The 26,213-nt window shown below is 38.2% G+C and overlaps 1 protein-coding gene across 2 annotated transcripts in view; it reads left to right on the top strand.

Moving 5' to 3' along the window:
• Nucleotides 1-25,990, top strand: part of LOC129903420 (uncharacterized protein At5g03900, chloroplastic) — a 44,566-nt gene extending 18,576 nt beyond the window's left edge. Inside the window, exons 2-14 of one of the 2 annotated variants that reach the window (XM_055978983.1) lie at nt 1,053-1,160; nt 1,257-1,357; nt 2,479-2,559; nt 6,141-6,213; nt 6,295-6,360; nt 8,974-9,060; nt 9,379-9,444; nt 10,816-10,958; nt 11,041-11,127; nt 17,018-17,081; nt 17,523-17,666; nt 25,416-25,562; nt 25,644-25,990. In XM_055978983.1, the coding sequence (XP_055834958.1) occupies nt 1,053-1,160; nt 1,257-1,357; nt 2,479-2,559; nt 6,141-6,213; nt 6,295-6,360; nt 8,974-9,060; nt 9,379-9,444; nt 10,816-10,958; nt 11,041-11,127; nt 17,018-17,081; nt 17,523-17,666; nt 25,416-25,559 (1,164 nt within the window). In that variant the 3' untranslated portion in view covers nt 25,560-25,562; nt 25,644-25,990. Of the gene's footprint in view, nt 1-1,052; nt 1,161-1,256; nt 1,358-2,478; nt 2,560-6,140; nt 6,214-6,294; nt 6,361-8,973; nt 9,061-9,378; nt 9,445-10,815; nt 10,959-11,040; nt 11,128-17,017; nt 17,082-17,522; nt 17,667-25,415 lie in introns of both variants that reach the window. The other variant, XM_055978975.1, reaches the window with a different exon arrangement.
• The last annotated feature ends 223 nt before the right edge of the window (nt 25,991-26,213 follow it).

Genomic DNA, 26,213 nt, shown 5'->3' with positions numbered 1-26,213 from the left:
GTTCTTTTATTTTATATAAGATATTATCCCAAAATATTAAAAGGGAACAACAAAGTAAAGGGAAATAAATGCAAATCATACGTTCCTCTACTTTTTCTTCCTTTTATTTTGTGGAAGATTTAATTAATCTTCAGCTAAATATCATAAATTCCATCGCGTGAGCTAGACATTTGACTTTCCAAAGGTTGTTTTAATTAGAGATTTATATTTGGAGGCTGATGCTAAGCAAGTAAAATTTGGAGGATCTAATGGTTGGATATACTTATTTAAGGAATAACTGGTTTTTTCAGAATAGTGAAGGACCTCTCTTGCTATTGGCTCATATTGCCTGTTAAGCTCACCATAAAACATGAAGTTCTCTTATTTTGATTAAATCAACCAGTTAGAAAAAATTGAGAAGGTTAACCCAACGGATGATGAGTATGTTCTTAAGAGTGATCAGTGTTAACATTTTTTTTTTGAAACTGGTAACATATATATATTAGATCTGCACCATAACAGTGCTATCTACAATTACAAAAACCCAACCATGCTTTTACGACTGCTTCACAAGGAACCTATCATATCAACTAGTGATTCAGTCTCCTCTACATAGTTTTCTTTACACCAAAAATAGAACAAAAGAATACAATTCATCTTGACTTTCTGCACAAAATTGCTTTTGTCTTCAAAAATTCTATAGTTCCTCTCCTTCCAAATTGTCCACCATATACAAGCTGGGACAAGTTTCCACCACTTCTTTTGTCTCATTGCACCACCATTATAGTTCCAGCACTTCAATAACTCACATCAGTGGTAACTGAAAAGTTTGCAACATCCTTGTCAAGTTTCATATTTTGTATCTTTTGACAATTATGTTCAAGGTTCTTTATTAGGGTTTTCTGTTGGAGTCCTCTAAAGTTTTGTGGAATATAATATATTAGTGAACTTCTTAGTTCTTTATTTTGGAAGTTGATCACTTTTTTAATGGATGACATGTAGAGTTGTACCGTGAAGCATTTATGCCACATTTCGGTTGTTTAATCAGATTGCGACTAATATGGTTTTGGCAGGTGTCAGATGAAGGTGATGTCCTGTATGTATTTCCTAAGGGTTATCGTTCAAATCTCACAGCTAAATCATTTAGGATGAAGATTGAGCCTTTGCTGGAAAAATCAAAGGTATTAATCCTATTTTATTGGTGATGTCAGTATGTGTTTTTTGGAATAGGTTTACCCATAATACTTATCTTCCGAGGGAACCTCAATACTTTGCAGCTTGCAGGTGAATACTTAGTGAGGGTTTCCTTTGGTACAACACTAATTGCTTCGATTGTCATTGTCTATACAACCATAATTGCTATCCTCTCTAGTAGAAGGTATCCATAGACATTAAAATTCTTGGAATCATTTTGTACCTACTTTTGCTTGAGATACTTATTTTTCTCAAATCCACATTTCCCCTTGAGGCCTGTTTGGAAAGTCACCTTGTAATTGGAATTGAGTGTAATTATACAATTTTGGCATGTTTGTTTGATCAAGTAATTACTTGGTCAACATATAATTGAGGGAGAGTAATTACATTCTTCAATTCTTAGGGGGTTGAGAATTGCTAGTAATTATATGGTGCAAGTACAATGTTACTTTTTCTGTATTTGTTTAATTTAAATTTTTTTTTTATAATTTTTAAATTTTTACTTTTTAATATGTTATTCTTTTTACGTTATTTTTTTATTTCTTATTTTCAAACCTTGTGCTTCCGTGAATTTCTCATATTTGTTTCTTTTCTTCCTTTTTCCCCCTCCATTTTGCTTATTTTTGTTATCATTCTGATTGTTTAAAGTTAAACCTCCTAATTGTAGAAAGAATGAGGTCATCTACAAACTTGGCTTATATTGGATTTGTCACTAAAGTTGGATTTCCTTTCTGAATGAGGTTATAGACAAACTTGACTCATATTGAGTGATGTAAGAATTGATATATTATTTTTTATCAAACATTTGAAAATGTTGTAAAATTATGGCTGTAATATTGATTTTCTTGTCAAACATGCATCGCCATGATGTTTTGCAAAGTCTGTGTTTGGTTAAAATTTTTATCAATTAATTCAACTAAAATATTGTTTGCTTGAAAACTGATTATATTTAGTTACAAATCTACAATTATTTAATGCTACATTATATTTTGAATACCTAGTAATATATAAAAATTTGTAATATTTCTTATATAGGCACATGTTTATCAAACATTAATGTCTAGTTTTTGATAATTAACTTTTATTTTAAAAATTTAAAAGATCTGGCTGTGTAATTACACTTGGGCAACCAAGCACTACGTTTGTAATTTCACAGTAATTACGTTATGACAAACAAATAGATCTTCGTAATTACTATATTGTATAATTACTAGGCTATAGTAATTACACCATATCCAATTACAAGGTGGCTTTCCAAACTGTTAGTTTTGGGCCATTTGTTTTTGACATTTGCTTTCTTCACAGTGAAGAAGACAATCGGGGAAGACGAGGCAGATCTTATGACAATGGTTTCACATTTTACTTCAGCCCAACCGATTTATTCTGGTAATTATAATTTGATCCATTGTTGTGGAAAAAACAATGTCTCTGTAGTGCAATTTTGCTTATTTTTGTTTGCTTCTTGAAGTTTATAAAGGGCCTCACTTATGGTCTCTTTTGTGCATTCATGCCCTTAAATTTTGACTGATTTCAAGGTTGTCTTATTATGTTTATTTATTGTAATAACATGAGATCATTAAATTTAGAGATAATTGAGTGTTTTCTTTTCCTTGATTTGATATTAACTTATTTCCCCATCTGATTCAACCTTATTTTTATGATGCATATTTTGTTAGTTTGGCTGCGACCTAAGTACCCAAAGAACCAGGTTCTTTGAGCAATTATGCAAGAAGGTAAATTACAGAATTGTAAATCAACACAAGTATTCAGAATGGAGAAGTCCTTGCTCAAGGGAGACAAAGACTACGACCCACCTCTGTAGGATTTACTCAAACTCTTCCACCAAAATCGATCCAAATTTAAGGTTTACAACCGCCTTTATAACACCTTAAGAAATTGTTCCCAACAATCTCAACCTCTGCCTCTCTACTCTTCTCTTCAATGACTCTACCCTATCAATGAAGTCCCTTACAAACACTAAGCAACACCTACTTCAATCAACTAAAAAAGTAATCAAGACATTGTCTTGGAACCAACACAGAAACTAACTATTACACTCAAAAACTGTGTGGATAAATTTTTATCAGAACAGATTCTTTTGTTGTAGCAACAACTTTTTCTTTTAGACTCTGTAAAACTCTTCTCACTTTAACGTCTCTCTCTTCGGGTGTGGTCAAACTCCAAAGCATTAAATTGTGTTGTTTATATAAGAGTAAATAGCTACCTTTTAGTTTTCCAGTCCAAACACGAATAGGTTCGACTTTCAGTTTTCCAAGCCAAATCAGTAGTCTGGGCTCCTACTCCATTACCTGACAAGTTTAATGGGTGGATCCAGGATTTCAATTGGCATGTCATTGGTGTTACGCTCCAAATGCTACAAAGGAAAGAGAAGTGGTATGATGGGAAATTGGATCAGCAAGGAGTTTGTCTGAAGGGCCTTTGATGGCTGTGGGGACTTTTAATATTGTTAGAGGTTTCTTGAGAGTAAAAGAATTGCTTTAGATACAATAGAGCAATGTCCGACTTCTCAGATTTTATAAATTACATGGAGCTGGTGGATCTACAATTAACAGGAGGGAAGTTCACTTGGAAGAAATGGGATAGACATGTCATAGACGCAAGACTGGACAGGTTCTTAATTTCAGAGGTGTGAGATGAAGGCTTCAGAAATATCAGGCAATTTGTAGTGCACAAATCAAATCACTCTCCTTTGATGCTACAATGTGGTAATTGGGATCTAGTTAAATTCTATTTCAAATTTGAGAATTGGTGCTACAGACACAGGAGTTCAATGAAAGAATTAAGGACGGGTAGGATTCCCTTGTTTGTGGTGGAAGGCCAGACCACATTTTAGCCTACAAATTGAAAGCTTTGAATGATAAACTAAAAGAATGGAGTAGGATAATCCAAGGAAACTTGGGTTTGCAGATTCAAAATATTCTTAACCACCTTGCAGAACTAGGATGATCATAGTAATTTATCTGAGGTAGAGTTAGTCACAAAGGCTGCTTTATCTATGAAGCTTGAGGAGATAGCAAAGCATGAGGAGGTGGCATAGAGGTAAAGATTCAGGTCTCTATGGCTGAAACAAGGGGATAGCAAGCACAGTTTTTCCATAGAACAACAAATGCTCACAAAAGATACAACTCTATTGACCAACTTTTTTTCTGATAACCACTACTCTATTAACGAACCTTCTGTAGAAGGGGATATTTTGGTGAATCCTGAGACTTCAAGAGAGATGTAGTAACATACTATGATACGGAAATAGAGGAATGGAGACCACAATGTAATCTAAGGGTATGCCCCATGGTATCATGAGATGATAATTTGATACTACTAAGCCGTTTGAACCTCAGGAAATATGGGACAGTATCAAGGTATGCGCAGGAGATAAGGCCCAGACCTTGATGGATTTTCAATGACCTTCTTTATTCAGTGTGGGGTAACTGATATGCATTCTATTTCAGATGACTTCTGAAAGAAGGTGGATCAATCGGATCAAATTCTACATCAGTCAATGAAGTTCTCAAAGGCTTGAGGCAGGGAGATCCTCTGTCTCCCTTCCTCTTCATTTTAGCAATGGAAGAACTGAATGATATGCTGAAGACTGCAGGAGCAAATGAGTGGATCAGGGGTTTCAAGGTGAACACTAGGCGAAGCAACAATATGGAGATCTCTCATCTGCAATATGAAGATGATATCAATTAACAATGCTTATGGTGATCTTTATTCCAATTGAAGCTACCTCTGGTTTGAATATAAACCGTCTCAAAAGCGATATCTACCCAATCAATGAGGTAACTGATATGCGTAGGCTGACTGAAAACCTAAGTGGAAAGATAGGAGAATTACCAAAAGTATAGTTGGGAATGCCACTAGGAGCCAAAAGCATATCTAAAGGTATATCATATATCTTTAGTCTTATATGTAATGGTTAATAGGGAAATGTAAGAAGAAATTGACTAGCTGGAAGAGTCAATACTTAGTGTGCTTGATGCTTTGCCTACTTATATGATGCCTATATTTTCAATGCTTGCAAATGTGAGAAAAACAATTAATGCACTAAGAAGGAATTTCTTTTGGGAAGGAAACAATGAGAAAAATAAGATACATATGGTTAACTGAAGCACTCTTGACAGTTAGCAAAAGAAATGAGGTTGGGCAATTAGAGACCATAAGATCCAGAATCAAAGCCTGATGTTGAAGTGGTTGTGGAGGTTGTTCTAGATGAGAACTCACTGTTGAAAGAGGTAACTAAGACCAAGTATGGGATGAGAGGTAATTGGACAACAATTCCTGTGAACACTTCTTATGGGGTAGGGTCAGTGTGTGGAGATCCATAAGGAACCTTTGGTCATTAATCAGGAACAAAGCAATATTCAAACAATATAATGGGATGAAGATCTCATTATGGGTAGACACATGATTACTCCAAGACTCTTTGAAGCAGGTATTCCAGATATCTACAATCTCTGTTATGTACTGCAAAATAAGAGTTTCCCTTTGAGTTGGGTAAGACCCTGTGAAGATAATTGTGGCGGAAATATAAGACAATTAGAATATCAAAAAGGGAAGAAGATACTTATTTGAGTTAATCTAAATAAAAGGAACTTTATTTATTCGAAAAAAGTAAAGATAATAGCACCATGATGGTTGGTTTCGTCCTTTCCTTTTTCCTGATTGATTAGTGACCATGACAGCTAGCCTAATACCCTAAAAGTTCTATCTTTTGCTCTTAGGTATTTCATGCAAGAACTATTACTGCTTCTGTTTCAGGAAGAAATATACTTATTTCTCACATTTTAATGTTCTAACCTAGAAACCGTGATACATGTTCAATGGGTAACTTTATCATGACCCATATATGACCTTAGGGTTCTTTTTCCATTTTGAAATACTATGCACCATGGCTAAAAGCTTCATGAAATCCCAGGCACCTTTTTAATCTAGTTAATTTCTGTTAGGTATTGGGATCCATACTACTATAGGAGACGACGAGTTCGCGAAGAGAGTGGTGGGATGAACTTCATTGAATCTGTATGTGGTAAAAGGCATTAGAGTAGATGTTTTTATATTTGCGTCTGAGTCTTTCATAATTAACGGTTGTTAAATTTGCAGGTTTTCTCCTTTGTGTTTGGTGATGGTGATCCAAATCAAGAGATTGAAGAGGAGAGGTGGAAGTTGGTAATAATTGAGCACTGAATTTAGCGGTCCGTTGCTTTTTTTTTTCTTTTTTCTGGGGTGGGGGTGGGCTGGGGCATGTGAATAACGAGAAAGGGAAGTAGAAGATGATGTCATTTGGTATTAAAATTTAACTCATTCTCGATAGAATTGCAACCACTAATCTACAAATCCAAGTCAAGTAGTATATTAATTAAATTACTTATTTCTGGCATGTGATAATTTGTCTACTTCTTATGTTTTCTTCCTCTTTCCTGCTTCTAGTAACTCTTTAGTCTTGCTTTTTGGTCGGGGTTAATCTCTACCCACATAAAATGACACGAGATGTTGAAATGTTCTCTTTAGGTTGTTCTGCATTACAGCATCTTTCATCCACAATCAGTGTTCTAGTTGTTTCACTACAAATTTCTTTTTGCAGTTACAAATTTTTTTCCTTATCTAGATACCTTATTGATACCCCAGGACGTCTCTGTGGTTACTTTGTCTGGATAAAGGGGTAGGTATTCCGGATGAAGTGACCCTTGCTTCAATCTTTTGGTGTAAATCATAAGATGACTAAGAGATTGTAGTCATACTCTTGTATCTAGGGAGGGCAATGGGGCGGGGTATAGTATTTGCGGGGTAGTGCGGGTGCAAAATGTTTTTGGAAAAAAACATGCGGGGAAGGAAAGGTATGCAGGGCGGGGTTTTTTCTTTTGGTTGCCACTTCTTTTAAAGTTTTCTTTTGACATTGGCAGAAAGGACATGTTCAGAGATTTTTGATAGCGAATTTTTATTTTCTTGAACTCTGGCAGAGCAAGCACATCTAATTTTCTAGGACACGTTAAGAGAATAGTTTGAGATGGAGTCTGCTATTTTAGTGCCTACAGGAAAGCCTGAGACATCTGATTCAAATGTTATTACTCCTGGTACTCTATTTATGGCAGTACCATCAATAGCTATTCAATATTATATACAGTTGAGGTTGAATTGGGTGATTATTTGTAGGTTATCCTTGTCTATATATATGGTCTAGTGAGTGAAAGAGTTACATTATTGTTTGAAACATTTTAACAGTGTAAGCTAGTAGTACAAGATGACATAATAGGGATTATTTTATAGATGAAGAATGTAGCACACAACTACTGTCTCCTTCCCAAAGCGCAAGGGATGTATGTGGTGCTTTGATGAAGCTATGTGGGGCGGGTTTATGCGGGGCGGGTTCATGCGTGGCGGGGCAAGAAAGAAAAATTATGCTATGCAGGGTGGAGCAGGGCGGACCAAAGTCTTTGCGGGTTTATGCGGGCTTCCCCGCACCCGCCCCTACCCCGCCGCATTGGCCATCCCTGCATGTATCTAAGCTCAGTGATGGAAGGGGTGTTTGATTTTTTTCCTGGTAGAGGGCAACTGTAAATGCAATTCTCTCATAGTCTCATGTAGCTACTTGGTTATTTGAGCAATGAATTGAAGAGAGTGAGGTACAGTTTTGCGTGGTGGCCAGTTGGGATTTTCCATGCTTAATGTTAACTTTGTTGGTAGGTAAAGAGCAATTTTTATTGATATACTAGAAAAAAGAGAATGCTTGGAGAGACTTAATGTTAACTTTTTTTATATAGGACGGGGGATGAAAGTTGCGTACATGAAAATGTTGCGATTGATGTGTGGGCATAGTAGAAGGGATAGGATTAGGAAATGAGGATATCTAGAATAAGGTGGGAGTGGCTTTGTTGGAGGATAAGATGAGGGAAACAAGACTAAGATAGTTTGGGCATATGAAGAGATGTACGGAGGCCCTAGTCCGGAGGTGTGAGAGGTTGGCTATGGATGGTTTCAGGATAGGTAGAGGTAGGCTTAAGAAGTATTGGGGAAGATGTGATTAAATATGACATTACACAATTTCAGCTTACCGAGGACATAACCTTAGATAGGAGGTTGTGGAGGACACAAATTAGGGTAGAAGGTTAGTAGGTAGTAGTGCATTGTCTTGTTATCAGTCCATACTAGTAGTCGTAGTATTGCTCTTGTATTTTTTTTTTCTTCAATTTTTGTTACTATTTGTTGTTTATTGTAATTTGTTTATCGTATTATTTTGTCGTGGTTACTGTTCCAAATGCTTTGTTATGCTTTCACTTCCATTACTCTTTTTTTTGGACTTCTTTGGATTGTTTTTCCTTGAGCTGAGGGTCTATCGGAAACCACCTCTCTACCTTTGAGGTAGGGGTAAGGTGTGCGTACACTCTACCCTCCTCACACCTTACTTTGTTGGACTACACTACTTTGTGGGACTACACTGGGTATATTGTTGTTGTATGTATGGGTAGAGAAATCATATCATAGATGTTTTGATGCCTTCTCAAATTCAAGCCACTCCCTGAAGGCTAGATGTTTGGTTAATCTTTTTAGTTGGCTTAACTACTGTAAATAACACTGATCTTTGTTTGGAGTTTGTCAGCTCCTTGGCGTTATTGAATATCTCCTTTGTAACATTTGCATCTGTTGACGCTTTTTAGTGATACCTACGTTCTCAAAAAAAATAGTTTAATGTATGTGCTGTCACCAACTTTTACAATTTCTTATGTTATAATCAGATATTTCTAGCAACATATAATAATTACCATTGTCTAAAAACTTTTGCAGGTAGGGCAGTATATTTCATCAAATGGTGGTGTTGTTGCTGCTGAAGAACTTGCTCCCTTTCTTGATGTGGAGACTCCTAACAAACTGGTACTTGATGGGTCTTACACGACCCATATGTTGGATTTCCTGTCCATTATCTTTTCGCTTTTTCTTTCCCCTTCCAGAGCAGTAATAATGCTATAATTTTGGTTCCAATGGCCTTTTCGGGAAAACTATTTTTAAATCCATTGAACATTTTGAATACTTGGTTATTTGGTAACCCTGAGAGTCCATGGTTTTGCGTTTCAGTCATACTTGATATCTTGTTGATTATTCATCTTGCTTTTTTGTGCTTATTTGCACTTCGTTATCTTACTCCTGTTCTGAAAACTGACTTTTGAATTACCTGTGGGATTTCTCTGACAGGATGATGAGTCATACATCCTTCCGGTGCTTTTACGGTTTGATGGTCAGCCTGAAGTAGATGAGGAAGTAAGTGAAAGCCTTATTAATGATATATTTTTGGTTGAATTCTTCCTTCAGATTAGTATGGTTGATGCCTTTTTCTGTGCACGTGGCTTTGGAAAAGGATTTGGTGTCTTCCATAGTGCAACCTTGGCTTCAAGAAAATTTTGAGGATCAATTTTAGCTTCTGAAACAGCCTCTCTACCTCACAGAAGGTAGGGGTAAGGTCTACGTACACCCACCCCTCCCCAGACCCCACTTGGGCGGTCAGACTGGATACATTGCTGTTGAAGTCTACAATGTCATTTTCTGACACCTGGTTCTGGGCCACAGACATCAGAAATTATTGAACTTTTGGCCCATCAAATTTTATCTCCTCACTTCAATTAACCCCATTACTGAAACACTTGCCTTCGCCAGCCATTTCATTTGGACTCCTCACTCTGATTCCTGGAATCTTAAACATGTATCATACTTGTGTTGATTAGTTATATTATGGATATTGTAATTGTGTTAATAGTTCAAAATAATCTAAAGAATCTGTTTAAAGTTTAACATACTAATCTCAAATTCACACCTGAGCTCTGTTTGTAGCCAACTCATATGTCGAGTCGTTTGAGAGAGCATTAATTATCATATTTTGACCCTTAGAGGATATCTGAAAAGATCAAATATATCATCCAAGCTTTGAACAGAGCCAAGTCTTTTTCCTAATCTACAAATTTGGATAACAAAGCTCAAGATACGGGATAAAGAAGTCATTTCTATTTTTTTATTCAAATTGTATCAGGATTTAGACATCAACAATGTAAATGAAATAAGGAGTTGAACCTAAAGAAACAAGGGGACTATAAAAGAGTTTCAGTGTTATAATATGCAAGACGGTGTAAACTTCTGTCTCATATCGGCTTCCTTTTTCTTTCTCAATATCTATTAAATGGCTGTTTCTGCATTCTAGTATAAAAAGCACAGATCACTGCGTAATCGCCAAATGCTCGGGAGTTCCTCTATTCAATCCTTTTCCTTCTTCTTGTTGCTGGATATCTCGTTCGTAAATTAGTTTTTCTCCTCTTGACTAAAATTTCAACTTTAATGGCTCAGAAAATTTAGAAGGAATTGTTGATTTGAGCTGTTGCGTATATTATTGGTGTCATTGACTTTTGTGTACAAGTGTGGTGCGAAAATTTAAATATATTTATAGTTTCTTATGGGAGTTTACAGCATGGGGTGCTGTGGTAAAAGTGATATAAAGATAAGGCAAACATAATAGTTTTAAGGAGACTGTATGCATAACTACATGGTTGTTGAGGGGCTTTTGATGTCTCTTTCTCTCATTAGGCACACAAATATCTCCCTATAGCAAGATTCTCACATTCTCGTTCTAATTATTTGTTCCAGGGAAATATCCTGTACCGATTTCCATCACTTCAGCGTACTGCTGCTCCACAAAGGAGTGAAAGGGAGGAGTATGTAGGAAAAAGATGGACTGACTGGGTTGGACAGGTTGAAAGATTTTTCCAAGAGAAGAAGTGGCAATTTAGGTATCATTTGTCTTAACTGTTGGTAAATTTGGATTTCTTACTCGTGGATTTGAGTTCTCAAACATGAGTGTTTACAATGCAGTAAAACAAGCTCATCGGAAAGGGCATTGGTTATTGGATTGGGTGGGCTCAATTTGTTTGGAGTCATTGTTCTTGGTACTATGTTGAAGTAAGGATCTCCATGTGGTGCTTTAGACTTCTTAATTTTTGCTTCTTAACTTTTATTTGTACAAAGAGCTCCCCTATAGATGCAAAAGCAACCCTAGAAGTATTAGAATCATGCTAGGCTTGCTGTTTTTGTTCTTTCATTTTCATATTTTTCTGTAAAGGCGTTTTCAGTACTACCTAAGTACTGGTTTATAATACAAATTGTTACCTTCTCATAAAAAAGAAGAAGTGAGGATTGCTTCACAAGTCATCCCCAAGAGAGGAAGCTTCAAGTATCTTGGGTTAATAATTCAAGGAAATGGGAAGATTGATGATGTGTTTACACATCGTATTGGAGTGGGATGGATGAAATAAAAACTTGCATCCAGTGTCCTATGTGATAAGAAGGACCCTCCAAGACATAAAGGTAAGTTTTATAAAGTATTTGTTAGACTGACTATGTTATTGGGAGAGAGTATTGGCCAGCCAAAAACTCACACGTTCAGAAAATGAATGTAGCAAAAATGAGGATTCTTAGACGTGCGTGTGGGCACACTAGGAGAGATAGGATTATGAATGATGGGCTAAAGTAGGAGTGGCCTTAGTGGCGGACAAGATGCAGGAAATGAGGCTAAGATGGTTAGGGCATGTGAAGAGGAGGTGAACAAATGCCAAATGAGGAGGTGTGAGAGGTTGGCTGTGATAGGTCTATAAAGAGGTAGAGATAGATTGAGGAAGAATTGGGAGAGGTCATTAGGCATGACATAACACATATCCAACTGAGGACAAGGATTAGGATAGTAGGTTAGTAGGCAGTCGAGCATTTTCTCCCCTTTCTAGGTGGGAGCATGTCCCTAAACGTCAACAAAAAGTAATTGTAACAACAAAGTACTTTTATTGATTGAAATTGGAAGCTGTAACTTGTGCGACTTGCCAAGTTGTCACACTCTACAAATATGATTGAAATTAAAACTAGAACAAGGTAAAGCACGATTCCTAACAAGTTGATGAAGGACACGTTGGTGGGGTTGCCCTAGCCGAATGTGCTAACCGGTAGATGACGTTTTTGCTGAAAGAAAGGTGGAGGGAGACTATGAGGGACGTCGCCTAGAGGTTCACTTGAGGGGAAGTGAGTAGAGGCCATCGTTACTCTGACCTAAAAGAAGAAAGTGTCAGAGATGCTTGATATTTTACATGAAAATAAGAGGGATGAAATTGAAAAATACGTTATCTCGTGCAAATTTTTTAACCGAGTAGACGTTTTTTAATAGAAGGAACTTGACTATTTTTGAGGAAAAGGATTTTGAAGAGATAGATAGACTCGAATTAACATTATGATTAATGTGGAGCCTTTGACAATCACAAACATGAACTTGATCCATGCCACGATAGTCTTCTACTTGTTGTCTAGTAAGATCGAGAGTAATGTGATGAGTAGCCAAGTGTCAGGAAACCCTTGCGGATTAATAGGGTCTGGAGCATGATGGGACAAGTATGCTGTAGGGTTGATGGTGTGATTGTACCTCTGGAAATACGTTGGGGCTAGATGATTAAAATTGTGGCAAATTTGACATCTTTGGTGTGAATCATTGGCAAATCACTATTGCCTTGTGGTTAAGTTGCCTCAATAGGAATTGAATTTGGCCCCATGATTTTCTCCTCTGCCACGACTATTGTTTTGACCACGATCACGACTATAATTTGTGGTACGATCCGACCAGGAAGAACATTGAATGAATTTAACAACATCTTTGGATATAATATCTAAAGATGACGAGCCCGTGATGGACGGAGACGAGAGGGTTTGGCCATGAATAAACTCATGATTTAAAAGAAGGCTATGTAGTTCACTAAACGCGATAGGTTTTGGCCGAGCTAGTAAAGTTGTGGCGATATCTTTGAAGTGTCACGACCTGCAACTCGATTCATGATGACACCTGCCATAATCCACCAATAGGTAAGCCAACCCATCCGGAATGACAAGTAACAAGCATATTGGGTAGAAATCTAAAATTAGTGAAATTTAACTACACAATAGATAAATTGACAATGGAAGAGAGGAAATGACATAAATATATACAATAACATAAGATCCAATCCCACGACCTGGTGGACGAAAGTACAAAAGCTATTACAAGAGTACAAGTCCCAAAAATAGACCAAAAAGTACAGACTTGTCTCGAATACAAAAGACTAGTCAAAAACTATATATATAGATGCAGATAAGTTGAACTAGGACGCCATGTCGCCATCAGCTCACCCTCAATCTCTGTAGATCTCCACGAAAGCTCGAATCACCATTGTCTACTTGCGTTCAGAACTGCATCAAGAAAACAGATGCTAAGTGTAACATGATTACCAAAACAATATGTACCCAGTAGGTATCATTGGCGGACTGAGCTTGGAAAGTAAAATCATAATAAAAGTGACGAAGGAACGGTAGCTAAAAGTCAAGTAGACGACATAAAGGCAAAAAAGCTAATGGATCGCCTCAATGATCTAACACAACAGAACGATAAAGTAAAGCAACTAACTATAACCTAATTGGACTCCCATAAGCCCATAAGGTACACTCGTGCGCAATTGAAAGAAAAATAACTCACACGGACCCCCATAAGCCCGATGAGTACACAAGACAAGCAAGGGATAATGGCTCCAAATTGCAAGTCTACGGCAATCACTAGCCTATGCCTAGGCTAAGGCCAAGAACAAGGCACCAATATCAATACAACTGGGCATATAACTACAACATGGCATGGTACAACAAGACAAGCAAGGTAAACATGCTCAATTTCCCTGAAACTTCTCGAAATGAGGCCAAGGCATGAGTGCTACCAACTAAACATGATACAAACTAGAAGCCTGCCCAAAGCTAGTTAAACGTGTAAATACCAACACAAGCTCAATCTAAGATCCGTAAGCCATAGCCTACCTCAAAGCTGATCATGCGGGCTCCATAATCAATTAAATCGGAGTTTTTCCCTTCCAAACTGCCTCTAATCGCTGTCGCACTATCAAATAAGTGATCATGACGTCAATACAGACGTTTTGACACCCAATTCGCAATAATTGAGGATGGGTCCAAAAACTAGCCAAAAAAAGGCTTTGTGGGATCCGCGTAGGGAATCTCGAAATTGTCTCCATCAAATAGTCCCATTCAGCTCTAGACACTTGTGTCCCGAAAACGGGCACAATTTCAAGCTTAAAACAGCCCTAAACAGATCATGGAAGAACACTTAAAGAAATCACCATTAAAGAGGGAAAATAGAGGTCTTGGGACGAGAAATTACCTCCAAAATGTGCCCACAATGCTATCCCGATGGTCAATGAATTTGGCTTTAGTAAGATATTGAGCGATGTGTGGCCTAGTGGTCAATGAAGTGGTTGAGAACTATGAGGAGGTGGTTGGTAGACAGAGTTACCTGGTACTTGTTACTTGTGGGAGGTTGCGGGTATCCCGTCGAATTAGTCGAGGTGCGCGAAAGCTGGTCAGGACACCACGGTCATCAAAAAAAAAAAGATATTGAGTGATATTTATATCATCTTACTTCATATTTGAAGTTGCATATGAAGATTGAGAATTCTGATTTTGGAAGGTGTGGAAAGATCAAATAACAATCAAAATTATTTCTTCGGAGAGTGACGAGATAGGGAGACTTAGAATAACGTGGTCCTACAGAATCCATTGAGAATAGACTGGATTGGGAATAACTTCTTTATAGTTATTTATTTGCCCGAGATGTGAGATGGACGGCATGAGTTACTTCCATCAACATATCCTAAAAGGTTTTGGCCACAAGGGAATGACAAAATTTGCGTTTGGCAGAATAGGTAATTAGAAGAATTTAGCTTGATTGAGATAAAGTGGTGCATGATTGAGGAGTGATGGAGGAGATGGGCTGCAGGAATTCATTTGTGATTGCTTGAGGAAGAGAGTTTGGGTACTTCCAGAACCATAAGTATATTGTTTCTTGCTCACTGTTGCATTGATACATGACAGGAACATACACACAATAGAGTAAACCAAGTCTAGGACTCCTACATACTACATGAGACTACAAACAATTAATTGATGGTGGTAGGATAGGAATTATATCTGGACAAGGACTCGGGCTGCTAGACTTGGACGCTAACTGTCTAATATGAAGTGGTATGCTTTACTTAATTTGTAGTTCAATAAGTTGTTCAAGCCGAGGATGATATTAGGAAAAGAGTTATATCAACTTGTTCAAGGTGTTCCATCTGTAGACAAGAGGTAGAGACAATCAACCATCTATTCTTATATTGCAAAGTGACTAGTCAGCTGTGGGACTTGTTTATTAACCTCAAGGGTATTATAAGGCAAATGCCAGGTAGAACAATTTAACTTCTGTGATGTTGGAATTAAGGAGGTAAAATTCCTACCAACAAGCCAGATAGACGATCGTCCTAGCAGCTATTTGGTGGACTGTTTGGAAGGAGAGAAACTTCGAATGCTTTGAAGATTCAACTAGCAATATGCATAAGATCAAGATGAACTGCATTCTCCTTTTTTTTTTTTGCGTGTGTGTATTTGTAAAGCTGAATATATTGATAATCTTGATTCAACTTTACAGGTTTTAGATTCCTTGTAAGAAGAGCAAGGTCTATACTTTGGTTTTTGTTGTAAACATCTTTTGGTTTCTAGCACAATCATTGTGCTGAAGATTCATATATTCCCTCCGTCCCAGTATAAGTGTCTTAGTTTGAGTGGACACATAGTTTAAGAAACAAAGAGAGAATTTTCAATCTTGTGATCTTAAATTAAAGATGTGTGTAAATCCTTTCAATCTTGTGTTCTTAAACTTGTCTGGTAGAATGTTGGAATTTGAAAACTTACTAATTATAGAAAGGGGCTTTTTTTGGGACAAACCAAAAGGAAAGTAAGCCACTTAAATTGGGACGGAGAGAGTAACATTTTGGAATATGCATTTTTTTCCAAAATAATTCTATGTATATTTGTATTCATGTTAAAAATAATATTAGTTGTATAGGAAAATACACTGATATCTCAAATTGCAACAACAACAACATAATCAGGATGATCCCACATATGCGGTCTAGGAAGGGTGGGGTGTACGCCAGACCTTACTCCTACTTTTATGATGTAGAGAGGTTGTTTCCTTTAGACTCTGACTCAGAGAAAACATAAAAATAAATTGTGGTGAAACTACTGTAGAAAAGAAAAGAGAAGTGCTGACAACAACAAAAAGTTCCCACAAATGCAAAAGTAAACTGTGGTGAAACTAGTGTAGAAAAGAGAAGCACTGACATCCTCAAACTGCAGTTGACACGAATTCACTATTTCACTGCTCCCAGGTTTTCTTCACTGTGCTGCTGACACAATGCAAGGTTTCAATGAGCTTGCTCTCAATGTTGCCTGCTGTCCCAGCCCATTGCTTCCTTTAATCCCAATTGTTCCTCCATATCAACATTAATGTAGACAATTACAACCAATCAAATTAGCTTGTATTCTTTTCTAAATACCCCTTTTTCTGCTGCCACTACCGCTACCTTACCAATGAGTCAAATGTCTTTTGATAACATTGTTTTTCCCGCATAGCCATAAGAGTAGGTACTGTACGAAGCCAAACAAATCAGGCATTATTTCTTAAAATCCACACTTAAATAATCATAGCTATTGTTTGGAATCTGCCATGTAAAACTAGTTTGTGGATCATCCTGTGGTTGCCGAATGATGGGTTTGGACTTGACCCTCGACCTTTCAACTTAGCCAGTTATCCAATTCTTTTCAGGCCCAAATTGTAATTTATACCCCCCCACCTTTACTATATATTTATGTAAGTAATGTCCTAGCCGTCAATAATTGTAATCATTACTTCGGGTCATTGCAATGTTTCTCTAACATCTACCACTTGAATTGTATTTTGAAGGAACATGACTGTCAGTCCAAGTAGCTTCATCTCATTTGTGTCAGAGATATTTCCGTTACTTCAGGTATCAACTGTAGTATCATCTGTGAGCTAAACTTTGTTTTAGTGTATTGATTGCTTTGTTTGATGATATTACTCTCTCTTCAAGGTCATTTAGTGCATCTGGAATTTAATTTTCTTTTGACTCAATGATGTACGAACCGACTTGGTAACTAGAAAACCTTATCTTAAAATATTGCCTGATTGTAATTACTTAAACTTTGCCATGGTCGAGCCTGAATTTCTTTTATCTTTGTATTAATGAATTTTGGCCTGTAGTTAAAGTAAATTATTGCAAGTTCCAGTGCTAGTTGATTATCAATTAATTATTTTGGGAACTCCATGTCTTGATTGATTCTTATATTATACAGCAGTTATGTAATTCAGATGTATCCAACTTGTTATTTGGAAGTAAATAGTGTTTTGAACTGCTCATTCATTCATTACTTTATGATGTTACTTGCAGATTTATGCTGGCTCATTTTTCACCATTCCCTTGATCCGATGGTTTCTTGTTCAAAAGAGAAATGGTGAAATTGAAAGAAGAAATCGAGCCAGGGAACGATATGCACGAGCACTTGAACGACCCGATTTCTCACTGCGGAGGAAGGTATCAAATTTTGCTGCTTTCTTTACTACTCCCTCTGTTCCAATTTATGTGGTAGTATTTCCTTTTTAGTTCGTTCCAAAAAGAATGACAAATTTCTAAATTGGAAATTCTATCAACTTAAACTTCTCATTTTATTCTTAATGACAACTTCTTATATCCACAGAAATGTAATGTGGCATGTTTAACAACATTTTAGCTGTGTGTATTTTGGTTACTTAAACTTGTCTTTGTTTATGCCAGTAGATTTAATCTTGTTGTAGGCTGTAAGGAGGCGTATGCATCTATAATTGAAATATCTGTTAGGTAAGGACTAAATAGTTGGTAGATGTAGATTCTAATGTGAGAGTGCTGCTTGGAAGGAGTACCATGCACAAAACATGTAAAATGTTACATGTTATTAAAGAAAAACATATGAAAATGCAGGTAATGCTATATCCAATATACGTGGCTGGCTAAGTTGCTTATTTGGTTATAGTCTGAAATTTTATTAGTTGCGACACATAAGATACAAGTGAAAAGGAAACAGAAAAAATGTAGAGGGACCTTTTATATTAGCAAGAAGAGACCACGTCTTGTGGGGGACGTTGTGACGCTAGCTCAATCTTCTACCATACTAAACAGTCCAGTATTTAAGTCTGTAAGTTTATATCTGTATCTTCGGATTTCATCAACGATTGGTTTTTTTCTGTTGAAATAGTAAATATTAGTATAAACAGTAAGACTCAAAGATTGTGGAATACATTTTATTACATCAATAAACCAAAACATTCCCGATTATGTATGCAGTACATATATGAACTACTTCGGAAATTGAGGTGTGATTAGATGGGATTGTGGTGTCTAAATGCAAATAATTCAGATATCTAGGCTTCTTATTCCGAGAGCATGGAATAATAGATAAAGATGTCACACATAGATTCAAAATCGGATAGTTGAAATGGGGAAGTGCTATCGAGGTGTTAGGTGATAGAAAGACGTCTTACCAAAGTGAAAGATAAGTTTTACAAAACAGTTATAAGACCAACAATGTTTTATGGGAGTGAATGTTGGGCCGCTAAAGTCCAACACATCCACAAAATGAGCGTCGCAGAATTGTGGATGCTAAGATGGATGTGTGGTCATACAAAACTAGACAAAATTAGAAATGGCCACACTTGCGATAAAGTCAAGTAGCACATATCGAGGATAAAATAATAGAAGTCAGCTTGAGATGGAATGGTCATTGCCTGCGTCAACCTCCAAACACATCGGTCCTATATGTAAAATCATGGTGAGTGAAGGTGTTAAAAGAAGACAAGGTAGACCTAGAGCCATTTGGAAGGAAGTTGTCTCAAAGGACCTACAACCAGAGGCGGATTCAGGATTTGGAGGGTAGCGGTGCCACACAACGCTGCTATTTATAAAGGCCAAATAATGTAAAGATATGGTCGTTTGGGCTTCGGTCCGGGTTATTTGTCTTTTTCTTTATATAGACAAATAGATCGAACTAAAAAAATGAAATAAATATGACAACTTAGTGCAAAGAAAAATGCTTTTAATAATACAAGTAATATCATAAATATGTCATCAATTTTTAATTGCACTCGACAAGTTTTCATATTCTAAAACACTCAATGATAGCATAATTATTTGTATTATTTAAATACTTCACACTTTATGTAACAAACTAAATATAAAGAGGCCGAAGATCTTCACATACATAATTTCAATGACTTAGACGAAGTAATATTGAGAAGTCTCAAGCATTGACTGACAATAATAATAAATCTAAAGAGGCCGAAGAAATCAAATGTAATTAGAGCCTTGCTTTGTAATTTGAAGTTATTGATCCCTAGCCCCCCATTTTTCTTGCTCTGTCTCATTGATTTCCACTTGACTAGATGGTAGCCTTTTCTCTCTTTATTCCCTAGCTAAAGAAAATTCCTCCTGATTCTATTTAACCTATTAATAATCCCTTTTGAATAGTCACAGGACAGTAGATCATAGAATACTCTTTTACATATGGTTTCAGTGCAACCTATGCCCTGCTTTGGTTTATAATAGATACTGAAACAGTTACCAAGGTCAACAAAATTAAGTTTAAATTGTTTTTACAACTAATCTATCTGATTAGCGTGAGCTAAATGCAATATATTAATACATTTGAAGATCATTGTGCCCATGGCTTGATGGATAAAGTGCTTAACTTCTAATCAAGCAATTGTGGGTTCGAATCTTTCGGGCATGAATTTTTTTGCAAAAGAAACGAAAAACGCAGCATAAAAATTCTAGAAGAGTGTCATACTGCTGAAATTGAGCTCACATCCTTGAGACAGAGACTTGACCGCTTGCCATTGGCACCTCACGCTACTTTGTGACTACGGGTGGAACAAAAAATATTTGACAGATATCTTCTACTATATATATAATCCTTCGGGGTGGCCTAGTGGTTTGGGCTTGGGACTTCCATCTTGGAGGTCTCAAGTTCAAAATCCCTTGCCAGTGAAAGCAAGAGATTTGCCTTCTGGGTCGAACTTGTCACACCGGGCTTGCCTAGTGCAGGTTATATCTCTTCTATATGGTTTGCGAGCTATTGCATAAGAGCGGGGGTGTTACTCTTTGCGCACCCAAAGGATAGCGGCTATATATATATATATTGGGACTTTCTTTATTCTTTTTTCGTTAAAACCCAAGGATCCGTCATTTTTGTTTCATCCCCCCAGGGGGACTGATTCTGACTATCCCAATTCGGGAGAGTTGGTCCAACCCTCCTGATAGGCGGGACAAAGCGCTTTCAATGGTGATGAAAGAGGGGGAAATGAGGCGAGTGTTATCGAAGAGAAAATCGTGATGGAAAAAGCGTGAGGAGAGATCCTTCCCTAACAACTACTGTTCAATCCGTCCTTGAGAGTGAGAGGAGTCGTAGGAATTCACATTGCCGTAAATATATCTTCCGGATGTCATGGCATCCCCCACCCATGTACATAGATCCGCTCCTGCCTACAACCTCTTGGGATCCATGAAGACTTAACGAAAGTTAGGCTACAATAAAAAAAAGATCTATTTAGACTCTACTTATTACTCCCTCTATCCCAAAAATAATGTCACCTTACTATAACTAGAAACAATTTAACTTTAAAATTCTCCTTTTGCACTTAATCAGAATGATTTACAATCAAAAATAAAATAAAAATAAAAATTTCAAAAGTCTTCCTTTCTTTCTTAAACACCGTGCCAAGCCAAACGTGGTGCCACATAAAATGGGATGGAGGGAGTAGTAGTTTTATTCATGTCATCAATTTTACTTACGTTCTATGCCTATCTAGCAGTTGTTTAGCCTTTCAAAGATACATCACTGGAAAATATAAAGAACAACAACAACAACAACAACAACCCAGTGAAATCCCACAACGTGGGGTCTGGGGAGGGTAGATTGTACGCAGACCTTACTCCTACCAAGGTAGGACGGCTGTTTCCGAGAGACCCTCGGTTCAAAAAAAAAAAAAAAAAAAAAAAAAAAAAAAAAAACGGAAAAGGGGGTCAGATAAAGTTAAAAAAATTCAAAGCGCTATAGAAAAATAAATCACGAAGGCATCACAGATAAAATAGAGTAATCAAAAGTACTGAAAGCAATAAATAGTAACAGAAATAGCAGAAATGAGAGTACAAGGAATTGTAATGTGCTAGTGCGCCTATGAATAGGGAAGAATAACGATACTATGTACTAGCCTTCTACCCTAATGTGGGTCCTCCACAGCCTCCTATCTAAGGTCATGTCCTCGGTAAGCTGTAACTGAGCCATGTCCTGTCTAATCACCTCTCCCCAATACTTCTTCGGCCTACCCCTACCTCTTCTGTAGCCATCCATAGCCAACCTCTCACACCTTCTCACTGGGTCATCTGTGTCTCTCCTCTTCACATGCCCAAACCATCTCAGTCGCATTTCCCGCATCTTGTCTTCCACCGAGGCCACTCCTACCTTGTCCCGAATAGCCTCATTTCTAATCCTGTCGCTCTTGGTGTGACCACACATCCATCTCAACATTCTCATCTCGGCAACTTTCATCTTTTGAATGTGAGAGATCTTAACTGGCCAACACTCTGCCCCATACAACATAGCCGGTCTAACCACCACTTTGTAGAATTTGCCCTTAAGTTGTGGTGGCACCTTCTTATCGCATAGCACTCCGGAAGCGAGCCTCCATTTCATCCACGCTGCCCCAATACGATGTGTGACATCATCGTCAATTTCCCCGCTGCCTTGCATGATAGACCCAAGATACTTGAAACTACTTCTCTTTTGAATAGCTTGGGCACCAAGCTTAACTTCCACGCCAACCTCGTGAGGTGTCTCACTAAACTTGCACTCTAAGTACTCTGTCTTGGTCATACTCAGCTTAAACCCTTTAGACTCCAAGGTATGTCTCCAATCCTCCATCTTAGCATTAACTCCACTACGAGTCTCATCAATCAGGACTATGTCATCCGCGAAAAGCATACACCATGGCACCCCACCTTGAATTTGTCGCGTCAATGCATCCATTACCAAGGCAAATAAAAATGGACTTAGAGCTGATCCTTGATGCAACCCCATCCCAACTGGGAAATGCTCTGAGTCCCCTCCTACTGTCCTTACCCTGGTTTTGGCTCCCTCATACATGTCCTTGATCACCCTAATGTATGCCACAGGTACATCTTTAGCCTCCAAACATTTCCATAGTATCTCTCTTGGAACTTTATCGTAGGCCTTTTCTAAGTCGATGAATACCATATGCAAGTCTCTCTTCCTCTCCCTATATTGCTCCACCAGTCTCCTCATAAGATGGATGGCTTCTGTAGTTGAGCGTCCCGGCATAAATCCGAACTGGTTCTCTGAAATAGACACGCCTCTCCTCACCCTCATCTCCACCACTCTTTCCCACACTTTCATAGTGTGGCTTAGTAACTTGATACCTCTATAGTTGTTGCAACTCTGGATATCCCCTTTGTTTTTGTATAGAGGGATCATTACACTCGACCTCCATTCTTCGGGCATCGTTGCCGTTTTAAAGATGACATTAAATAACCTAGTCAGCCACTCCAAACCTACCAAGCTGGCACTCTTCCAAAATTCCCCAGGAATCTCGTCAGGTCCGGTTGCTCTTCCCCAGCGCATCCTACGAACAGCACCCTTAACCTCTTCGACCTTAATACTCCTGCAATATCCAAAATTGCGACGCCTCTCTGTATGTTCCAAATCTCCCAACACAAAGTCTCTGTCCCCTACGTCATTCAAGAGTTTATGGAAGTATGACTGCCACCTCTGTTTAATGAGAGTCTCTTCTACCAATACTTTTCCATGCTCGTCCTTAATACACTTCACTTGGTCCACATCGCGTTCCCTTCTCGCCCGCACCCTGGCTAGCTTGAACAATTTCCTATCCCCACCTTTTTCTTCTAGTTCAGCATAGAGGCGTTCAAAAGCTATCGTTTTTGCCGTCGAAACAGCCGACTTCGCCTCCTTCTTCGCCATCTTATAAAGTTCCTTATTCGTCCACTCCTCCACCTCATCCGTGCTTTCTATCAACTTCGCGTATGCCATTTTCTTTGCTTCCACCTTCCCTTGCACTTCTACATTCCACCACCAGTCCCCTTGATGTCGACTACGACTGCCTGTCGAGACTCCCAACACTTCCCTTGCTACAACCCTAATACAACTAGTCGTCCTATCCCACATACTGTTCGCATCCCCACTACTATTCCAGGCCCCCATGTCCTTCAATTTCTCTCCCATCTCTAAAGCACTAGCCGTGGTCAAACTCACCCATCTGATCCTAGGTCGATCATTCCCGACCCTCTTCTTCCTCGTCATCTTGATCCCTAAATCCATTACCAAGAGCTTATGTCGGGTTGTAAGGTTGTCTATCGGAATGACCTTGCAGTCTTTGCACAGACCTTTATCATCCTTCCTAAGGAGTAAAAAGTCTATCTGAGTCTTAGCCACCGAACTACTGAAGGTTACCAAATGGTCCTCCTTTTTTGGAAAATTCGAATTAACTATCACCAACCCAAAAGCTCTTGCGAACTCCAAAAGTGAAACTCCTCCTCCATTTCTGTCCCCAAAACCAAAGCCTCCATGCACATCGTCATACCCTCCCGAAATAGACCCGATGTGCCCATTGAAGTCACCTCCCACGAAAAGCTTCTCAGTAGGCGGTATGCTTCCCACTAACTCGTCCAAATCCTCCCAAAAGCGCCTCTTCTCCTCCTCTACTAAGCCCGCTTGCGGCGCATAAGCACTAATAATGTTCAAAGTGGTCCCTTCAATGACCACCTTAATCGACATCATCCTATCAGTGATTCTCCTAACCTCCACCACCTGATCCCTTAGAGCACTGTCTACTAAAATGCCTACCCCATTCCTATACTTTGATCTACCAGAGAACCAAAGCTTATACCCGTCTACCTCCTTAGCTTTAGTACCTACCCATTTGGTCTCTTGGACACAAGCTATATTAATCTTCCTTTTCTTAAGAATCTTAACTAGCTCTATTGACTTTCCCGTTAACGTCCCAATGTTCCAAGAACCTACTCTTAGTCTAGACTCTCCTTTAACCCATTTACCCCTCCTTACCCTCGTCCCCGACCCTAAATGAGAACATGACCCTAATCCACCATCACTATCCAAAGCCACGAAAACGCGTATGAACTACTAAAGTATTAAATGGTCTAAAGTCAGCAAAATATAACGACAAGTGTATGAACAAAGAATATTTGGAAACCGGAGGTACCAACTCCAGTTGAAAAGAACCTGGTTCACGCCGGAAACACTGTTCGCGCGCTGGAAACACTGTTCACGCCGGAAACACTGTTCGCGCGCTGGAAACACTGTTCACGCGCCGGAAACACTGTTCACGTGCCGGAAATACTGTTCACTCGCCGGAAATACCGAAATACCTGTGCAAAAACTGCCCGAAAATCTACTGGTGGAGGATTTTCGATCGCAGTCAAAGAGGAAAAAGGAGAAGAGAAAAAAAAATACAAAGAAGAAGGAAGGAAGAGATGAAGAGAGAGAACAGAAGGGGGGGAGATCTGGCCGGAAATAGTCTTCGCCGGAGGCCGCTAGGGGAGGTGTTGGCCTGGGTGTAGATGGAATGGAGATGGGGGGGGGTCAGGGGGGTCGGGGGTGGGGGTGGGGGAGCACTTACCGTTGGAAGATGAGAGGAGAGAGAAGAGAGCAAATAGTCATAAAGTTCTGATTCTTAGTTCATGGAAAATATAAAGAACATAAACTCAAAAAGAACATATATTATTTTTGTTATTATTCTTCCTCCTCCTTTTTAATAGTGGTTCTGAGATGAGTTAAATGAAGTAACGTATTCATATAGCCCACTCAAACATGGTCAATGAGGATTCTTATTTTTCTTTCTCTCCGTATACACCACGAAATACATACTGGACTGGTGTTCCATAGGCTTTTCAAAACTTTTGTAGTGGACATTGGCAACATCCATCTCAAACGCAAAATATTGTAAAACATTTACCAAACTTGTGCTGTTACAGAACAGTGTTCAAAAAGTTGGTTAATTGTCTCGGAGCATTCTCCCCACCTGTAACATTTATTGCTTAGCTCAGTGCCCCTTCTCTGCAAATTGACCTAGACAAGCTAATGCTTGACAAGTCAATACCAATGTTTGATGCCTAGTGATTATGTTCACAGCTTTTGTTACTTACGTCTTGTTCCCACTTTCAAGATGTACCAATTCTCTTAACTATATCTATAATTTTCAGCTTCTGAGTGCCCGGGATATGGCACAGAGAACTTTTATTGGTCAGGATCGAATTGTTTATAGTACAGACAAGGACTTATATGAGCAAGATTATGATGCACAACAATGGGAGCAAAGATTCCGAGAAATTGACAAGTCCGAATAGATGGTAAAGAATATTTTGTTTTGTTAAGTCCCGAGTTCCATATGCACAGAGACTCGGATAAATTATACCTTTAATTGCCTCCAGCCACGACATGAGGCAGGCAAAGCTGCTAGTCCACCAACTGTTAGCCATTGTGTATACTCAATTTGCTGATAAGAATTGGAGCATGCCAAGCAATAGATTTTGATGTAATCAGCAACATTAATCCAGCTAGAGAACTACAGGATTCGAAGAGTAGTTCATTAAGAATGTCCCAGTTGTGTACTTGAAATGACAATCTGCTGCAAATGCCAGGATTTATAACAAAACTAGCCTCGTTATGACATATTTAGTCAATTAAGATGTGTGGTTACTCTGTATGTTAAATTTGGAAACATTTTTTCGGGCACAATTATTTGACTATTTTCTGAAAAGCATTAAATATTGTTTTAGATTATTCCATGCAAAACCATGAATAGGAGCTAATGTAATTAACTATGGACAATTGCGAAATAATCTTCTTTATCATTAGACTTTTCATTTTGTAAATTGAAACGTTTCTAAACTTGTGCATTATGCAGCACAGGATCAATTTACATATGAAAAGCATTAAACATTGTTTTAGATTATTCCATGCAAAACCATGAATAGGAGCTAATGTAATTAACTATGGAC

The sequence above is a fragment of the Solanum dulcamara genome, chromosome 1, assembly GCF_947179165.1.
Source record: "Solanum dulcamara chromosome 1, daSolDulc1.2, whole genome shotgun sequence".
NCBI classification, from domain to species: domain Eukaryota; kingdom Viridiplantae; phylum Streptophyta; class Magnoliopsida; order Solanales; family Solanaceae; genus Solanum; species Solanum dulcamara.
This window is presented reverse-complemented; position numbering and strand designations above follow the sequence as displayed.